Here is a 7,817-nt window from a genome sequence, read left to right on the forward strand (position 1 = left end):
CATTTGTTCCTCCTCAGGTGTGAATGCTAAAGGAGGTGGACCCCTCTTGAGAGAAAATGGTTCGTTCCTATATCCTGGTATGTGCCCACCTCAATGAGGGGTAAATATAAATGGCCCTGAGGGGGGCCTGTTGGACTGAAGAGAGAAAATAAAAAAGAAAAGTTACTAGAAGAAATACAGCAATACAAGCACCCAACACAGAACTACCACAGAACTGAAGAAATGAAAACAGCAGCAGAGCCCGAAGCCACAACGGTATGTAATTTACTAAGGTGGATCTGAGGACTTTGAAGTCTGGAGGGGTCTTAGGACAGACTAATCAGGTGGATAGTATATCTCTATGGGCTTTCTAAGTTGCTATCCATTCAGTAGGCTCTGGAAGTTGTAAGACCTCATGAGGGCAAACTGATGCCCATATAAGGAACAAGGGAAGGGCATTAAAAGTTTTAGATAACACTTGCCTAGCCATTTGTCACAGGGGATAGCACTGAGGAGCTAATCACACAGCTACACGGTGAGGAAATTCAAATTATTTTGCAAAGTAACGGTAATCGTTCAAGAATAATCTATTTGTAATATAATAATCTAATCTATTTTTGTAGATTTTGAAAGGTTTTGTATCTTTTTTTTTATCTACAGGGATTTTGTTTGTTAATGTGATAATTATTATTGTTATTACAGAAACACACTTGAGTACGGACAAAAACATTTATTCATATATTTTTGGCGTCTTTGTTTCTATTCAGTGTAATTATTCCTGTAGCTTTGGATGTGCATGGCAGATGAGTAAGATATAGGAAATAAGAATTGTTTCAGTCTATGCGAGGTAAATTGGGTAAATTTGGGTAAATTTGGTAAATTTGTCTCAGCCTCAACTGCCAGTTATTTAAATGTCATAGTATTTGATTGTTCTCATGTAAAATGTTATAGCATGCCCTTGACACGCCATGAGTGATCCACATGCTTCAAACTTGTGTTGCCAGACACTCCCCTCCTCTGTTACAGAGCCTGTGCTCATGTTTCTCAAATCCTTTATATTCGTTTTAATTTACATAAAAGACTTACACAGAATATTGATGTAGAGATGACAACGTGTGCAGAAAATGTAAATAACATGTATTTTTTGCCTCTAGATGGGAGACCCAGTCCAGTTAAAGGAGGAGGGCAACAAGTACTTCCAAGCTGGCGACATTGATAAGGCCATTGAATGTTACACAAAAGCCATCAAAGTTTGCAAGGACAAGAAAGTGTTGGCTGTCATCTTCAGAAACAGATCGGCCTGTTACCTGAAAAAAGTATGTCCATGCTCTTCTCTTCTCTTCTCTTCTCTTCTCTTCTCTTCTCTTCTCTTCTCTTCTCTTCTCTTCCCTTCTCTTTATCTTAATTTTTTTTTAACACTTCTGTTTTTCAGGAAAACTACAGCAATGCCGCCTCTGATGCCTCCAGAGGTATGTACTGTTGAAATAAGCTGAATTCCATAAACTGAAAGATTTCAGAGTGTCGTTGAAAAATGCCGAATTCCAGAAACTAAATGTTTTGATATATACTACTTCAAGTAGTATATATCTTCAAATCATGAATATTACTGTCAGCATGTATTACGTCAGTGGAATTTGAAAAGTTAAACTTTTGTCTTATTTTTTTTAGCCATTGATGTGGATGGCTCAGACATCAAAGCCTTATACAGACGATGTCAGGCACTTGAGAAATTAGGCAAACTGGACATGGCCTTCAAAGATGTGCAGAGATGTGCCACTCTGGAGCCCAAGAATAAGACTTTCCTTGAAACCCTGAGAAGACTTGGTGCTGATATCCAAAAGAAGGTGACTTTTCCTCTCCAGATGTCCCTCAGTGAAAACAGACAGACACTTTTTAGTTCTTACACTTCCCATTGTCTAATTTTCATCATCCTAAGATTCACAAATCTGAAAGCTATCAGAAAACACATTTGATGTTTATATACATAATTTTTTTTATGACTAATAAATATAAAAGGTGATATAAAAAGATAGAAAGGTATATCAAAAGTTTTCTTTTATCTGATATTGGAGAGTTTTTGAGAGACCAAAGAGTCTGATACAAGTATCTTGCTTTTTTCCACAGCTGAAAACAACCTTCTCTACAGATTCCAGAGTCCAAAACATGTTTGATATTCTGCTTGATGATGAAATGGACAAGGACAAGAAAGAAAAGGTGTGAAATAATCCATCGGTGCTGATGAATACATGTAAGACCTGATATTCATGTATTATAATGATTTCTAATGAAATTTATTTTGTTCCAATCAAAGGCTGCAAACAACCTAATCGTACTGGCCAGAGAAGATGCGGGTGCAGAGAGAATCTTCGAGAACAATGGTGTGCAACTGCTCATGAAACTGATTGACACAGGAAAACCCGAGATGATCTTAGCTGCCATCCGGACCCTGGCAGGAATGTGCACTGGCCACAAAGCACGGGTAAAGCCGAGAGTCAGGACATGCATTCCAGTCAGTTGAGGACAGAGATGACAAGCACTTGTACATGTTACGTCACCGCATTACAAATCTAAAAATTAGTCTTAGTTCTACAAAGGCCTCTATCCGTTTCTAACTATCAGTAAAACAACTGGGTAACACACATTATATGGAGATACAGAAGGACACTCGTAATTCCTCCTCTGGCACATCAAATCCCACTTCGTTTCTATATTTAGGGCTAACTTTATTTATTCATTTATTTATTTAAACTGTATTTATTGTTGTGTATTTAGGCCACAGCTATTATCCATCTTGTGGGCATCAACAAGCTGTGCAGCATAATGGCAGTGGATAATGAAGAGATTGCCCTGGCAACCTGCAATTTGTTCCAGTGTGTGTACGACTCCCTCACTGGCAGTGACCAGAGAATTTATGGGAAGGAAGAATCGCTTGTATTGGGTAAGAGATACACTTTTCTAATATTGCATTTCTTTGCCCTTGACCTAAATGAATGTGAAGCTCTGGAAAAGTTTGTGGGGTGCTTATTTTTCTCTTCCTCTCCTGTTGAATGACAGATACGAGCAATGACTTGAAGACCATCCTACTTGCAATCCTGGATATGGTGGCCAGCAAGAACGTGTCAGGACATGGTCGGGACCAGGCTCTGAACCTCCTGACCAAGAACGTGCCACGAAAGGACAAGAAAGATCCTGACCACTCCAAGGCCCTCTTCACAATTGACCACGGTGGGTTGACAATATTTGGAATAGCAATACTTATGTGATGTGGGCAGGGGATATTAACAATGGTTTAAAAATGCTAATAAAGGTCAGAGACGAAAAGAATGCATGAGCGTTAATGTTTGTTTTGTGTACCTACTTTAGGTCTGAGGAAGATTCTGAAGGTTTGCGGACAGGTGCCTGAGCTACCAGATCAGTTACCCATGACTGAAAACACCCAGCTTATCGCTAGTGTGCTCCTAAGTAAAATTTACGATGACCTACGCTGTGACCCGGAAAGAGACAACTTCAGAGACATCTGTGATGAATATATCAAGTGAGTCATTGCCCTGCGTGGTAGAATAAAATGGGGTAACGGCTAGGACTAGAGATCTAACCTCAGCATTAAGTGCTAAGCAGTTGTTTGAAAAACTAAAAAGTAGAAGGCAATTTTGTTGTCAAGACACCATATGTCTCAAGGAAACACTGTTATGTTCAAGTTTGATCTAAAATACAGGTCCTTGAAACATTTTCACTGATTTGTCCTGGTGAGGTGGTACATGTCAGTTGTACATGTCAACAAATCGTTAAATGTCCATCTTGCTTGGTCCCATCAACAGGAGCAAGTTTGACCCCAATAACAATGACAAGAACATCCATGCCATCAACGTGGTGTCCGGCCTTCTCCAAGGACCCTTTGACGTCGGTAACATCTTGGTGGGTCGTCAAGGTGTTATGGAGATCATGGTGGCGTTGTGTGGCTCGGAGCGTGAGGTGGACCAGATGGTGGCTGTCGAAGCTCTCATTCATTCGTCCACTAAGACGAGCAGAGCTTCCTTCTTCATCACCAACGGTGTGTCTCTGCTCAAAGACCTCTACAAAAAGACCAAGAACGAGAAGATCAAGATCCGAGCTCTTGTGGTGAGCAGACAAACTTTCTCCAAGTTTCTTCAAGTTGATTTCGAGAGAGCACCGAGGATTTGGGATCAGATGTTTACTTAGATGATAAGCATGGCTGGTCACTTTTCCTAAATGTACCTCTTTCCTTTCTTTTGTGCTTCACAGGGGTTGTGTAAGCTGGGCTCAGCTGGAGGAGATGACTACAGCATGAGGCAATTTGCTGAAGGTTCCACTGAGAAACTTGCCAAGCAGTGCAGAAAGTGAGTGTTACAGTACTGTGCAGTTGCTCTCTTCAAAATCAGCTGTTATGAACTTAAGACCATTAACAGCAACATGTAGTGTGGGAGTTTCCAAGGACACAGCTCTCATCTCATGTTTAATCAAGTTCTGATGTTGTGTTTCAGTAAACTGTGCCTGCTGATATAGCTTGTCCTGATTGTGTGCTTTAGGTGGCTGTGCAACCCCACCCTGGATGTTCGTACCAGGAAGTGGGCTATTGAGGGTCTGGCCTACCTGACCAACGATGCTGATGTCAAAGATGACTTTGTTGAGGATGAGCCTGCCATGAGAGCCATGTTTGAACTTGCCAAGGTATTGTAAAATATAAACCGATAAGGCTTAATTTCAATACACTCTCAAGATAAGCACTGTCCATATGTTTCCCATTAAAATGGCCAACCTAGGACTACATATCTGCTTGAAGTAAAGTTGTATTGGTGACATGACCTTACTGATTTCCTCTTACAGTCAAAAGATAAGACCATCTTGTATGCAGTTGCCTGCACACTGGTCAACTGCACCAACAGCTATGACAAAAAGGAAATTATTCCTGAGCTTGTGCAGCTGGCCAAATTCTCCAAACAGCATGTCCCAGAGCAACATCCTAAGGTAAGGACTGATCTTTTCCATGTTTAAATTACACTCATCCTCAATAGCTTTATTAACATGTTATATATGAGCCAATTGTTTGGGTGGATTAAAACTATAACCAAGAAAGTTTAGTTGATTTTAGGATTTTTAACCATGCCTGTATCTTTTCTACAGGATAAGAAAGACTTTATTGTCAGTAGAATTAAAAAACTGTTGAAGGCTGGTGTTACCTCAGCCCTTGCTGTGATGGTCAAAGCAGACAGCACCATTCTAACTGACCAGACCAAAGAGATGCTTGCAAGGTACAAAACACTGTGTTAATCTGTTATGGTGACGGTATATCAAACACTTTTCACTAATGTCTTTAATTAGAAAATAATCCTCTGCATACCTTTGTTTTTACAAAACTTGTTCGAAGGGTAAATTGGCCCAAATTCAAACTTTAAATTCAACCTATGTCTCAACTTAACGTACGTCTCAAGATGCACACAAACCTTCAGTCTTGGAGGAAAAGAATTGCTAGTGCATCTGAATTACCACATCTCATTCTTTAGAAACCTTCTTCAGGTTTAGAAATATTTCCACAGAAGTTAAAACATTGTTTTTCATTTGCACATCCAGAGTGTTTCTTGCTTTGGCAGAAGATTCCAGAGATCGTGGTACTATTGTTGCTCATGGAGGTGGTAAGGTACGTGACTCTAGATCTGATTTCTTCCACTCAGCGGTATCCTCTACACAATAACACAGTGACGTGCAACTTGTCTAGCAGTCCATGGGTGTCTTGCTCTGAATAGATAAATTTCATAGAGAGAACATAGAGGGGTAACGTGGTTTTCTGCTCATTAACAAGTGTATTCGGTTTTCTACTCTACAGGCTTTGATTCCATTGGCTCTGGAGGGTACTGAAGCAGGAAAAGTCAAAGCTGCCCATGCATTGGCTAAGATTGCAGCTATTTCCAACCCAGAGATTGCCTTTCCTGGGGAGAGGGTAAGAGGAAGTCTTCTTTTTTTCTTCAATTTGTGTTACAGTGTGAAAACAGATATCATTAAAAAATATTGGTTTAGTCAGAGTAGTCTAAGTCCCAAAGTTGTATCATTTAACTCTACATTTCTTTGTCATTGTTGCAGATATATGAAGTTGTTCGCCCACTGGTTCTCCTGCTTCACCCGGAGAGAGACGGCATGCAGAACTACGAAGCCCTCATGGGTCTCACGAATTTGGCTGCCTTGAACGACAAGCTACGGTGAGTGTCATAGCTTGCCGAGAGTAGGGCGGCCAAGGAGTTGTTGCACTGTACGCTATACACACATTAAGCCCCAGTATCTGCTCTACTGTTCAGACCACTGCCTGATGATCATCATAGACAATTAAATTATTCCCACATTATTTCCTCAGGGTCAAAATACTGAAAGAGAAGGCTCTCCCAGAGATCGAGAACTACATGTTTGAGGACCATGACCAAATCAGACAAGCTGCCACTGAATGTATGTGCAATCTGGTGTGCTGCAAAGAGGTAAGTAAAGGGGCTGTATTGCATCTGTATTGATTTCAAATGATCATGTGGGTTTGAATTGTAACATGACTCTACGTTTGTCTTTGTTTGATCCATTAGGTACAAGACAGGTATCTGGAAGATGGCAATGACAAGCTGAAGCTACTTGTTCTGCTTTGCGGTGAGGATGATGAGAAACTCCAGAGAGCAGCGGCCGGAGCATTGGCCATGCTCACCGCGGCACAGAAGAAACTTTGCATCAAGCTTACTAAAGTGGTACGTACCTTTAGTTTTACTCAAGTGCCCCAGTACAACTGACGTAACTCCTTCTTAACTACCTCACTTAATACTCCTGTGTCTACAATTACAATTTAGAGTATTGCTTTTAGCTTTGGCTAAAAGCATCTGCTAAATGCTAAATTGTAAAAAGAAAGAAACGTAACATTCAGACAATGTTTACAGTCATATGAAAATTAAATCAGCTAACGAAGCTAATGAGGTGATAGTCCAATGACTAAATTCTTTCTAAATACTTTTTTTTTCCCCCAAACCACAGACAGGGCAGTGGCTTGAGATTATGCAGAGACTGTGTCTCCATGACAACCCCCAAATTCAACACAGAGGCATTGTGGCCGTCTACAACATGTTGGATGCAGACGAGGAGCTGGCCAAGAAGCTGATTGAGAGCGAGTTGCTAGAGATCCTCTCAGTTGTAGCAAAACAGGAAGACAACCCCAAGAGGCAGCCAGCTATCGATGCAGCCCGCACCTGCCTGTCCAAAGCAATGGATCTCGGACTTATCAAGCCCTTCGCGTAAAGTGTTGCAGAAGAAAGCTTTAGAATTATCCATTTGCGATGTGCAAAGATAGACAAAGGCCTTTGGTGAATGGTCTGCTTTCTGGGAAAGTGGAAAGACTGCAAAGCCTCTGTTATTTTTGTATCTTTAGTGATTAGTATGGCATTTGAAATCATTTTTCAGAAAAATTGTTTGACTTTTTCGCTATTTGTTTGGTTTTGTGTATTTTACACTAAGTATTTATAAAAATTTAGAGTTTTATGAAAATATGTTTTGTGGTTCTTTGGTTTTATTTTTAGCTCTCTCATCAGGTCTGCCAAACACAGATGATTATGAATTCACACAGAACATACACTCACGCTATACAACACTATATTCCATTTTACATTTTAGGTTCTCTTTTTAATTTAAGTTGACCAGTGTCAACTATTACACATCAGAGGAAAAGTAGTACCCATTACATATATATGGATTTAAGCGTACTTAATAAAATACCCTTATTTTTAATGCGTATTCTAAGACACAGTACTACATTACCCACCAAAGGTTCCTGAACGCTAATGAACGTCACACCAAGAGGG

At 40.2% G+C, this 7,817-nt stretch overlaps 1 protein-coding gene across 1 annotated transcript; it reads left to right on the top strand.

Annotated features, from left to right (window-relative positions):
• Positions 1 to 1,133: 1,133 nt before the first annotated feature.
• unc45b (unc-45 myosin chaperone B) lies at positions 1,134 to 7,257 on the top strand. Its single transcript, XM_030782021.1, has 19 exons — positions 1,134 to 1,295; positions 1,412 to 1,448; positions 1,648 to 1,823; positions 2,104 to 2,193; positions 2,291 to 2,458; positions 2,752 to 2,917; positions 3,034 to 3,204; positions 3,343 to 3,514; positions 3,798 to 4,098; positions 4,243 to 4,337; positions 4,527 to 4,668; positions 4,825 to 4,965; positions 5,122 to 5,249; positions 5,569 to 5,635; positions 5,822 to 5,935; positions 6,076 to 6,191; positions 6,344 to 6,461; positions 6,561 to 6,716; positions 6,997 to 7,257. The coding sequence occupies exons 1-19, from the start codon at positions 1,134 to 1,136 to the stop codon at positions 7,255 to 7,257; spliced, it is 2,781 nt and encodes a 926-aa protein (XP_030637881.1).
• The last annotated feature ends 560 nt before the right edge of the window (positions 7,258 to 7,817 follow it).

The sequence above is a fragment of the Chanos chanos genome, chromosome 1 (genome assembly GCF_902362185.1).
Source record: "Chanos chanos chromosome 1, fChaCha1.1, whole genome shotgun sequence".
Taxonomy (NCBI): Eukaryota; Metazoa; Chordata; class Actinopteri; order Gonorynchiformes; family Chanidae; genus Chanos; species Chanos chanos.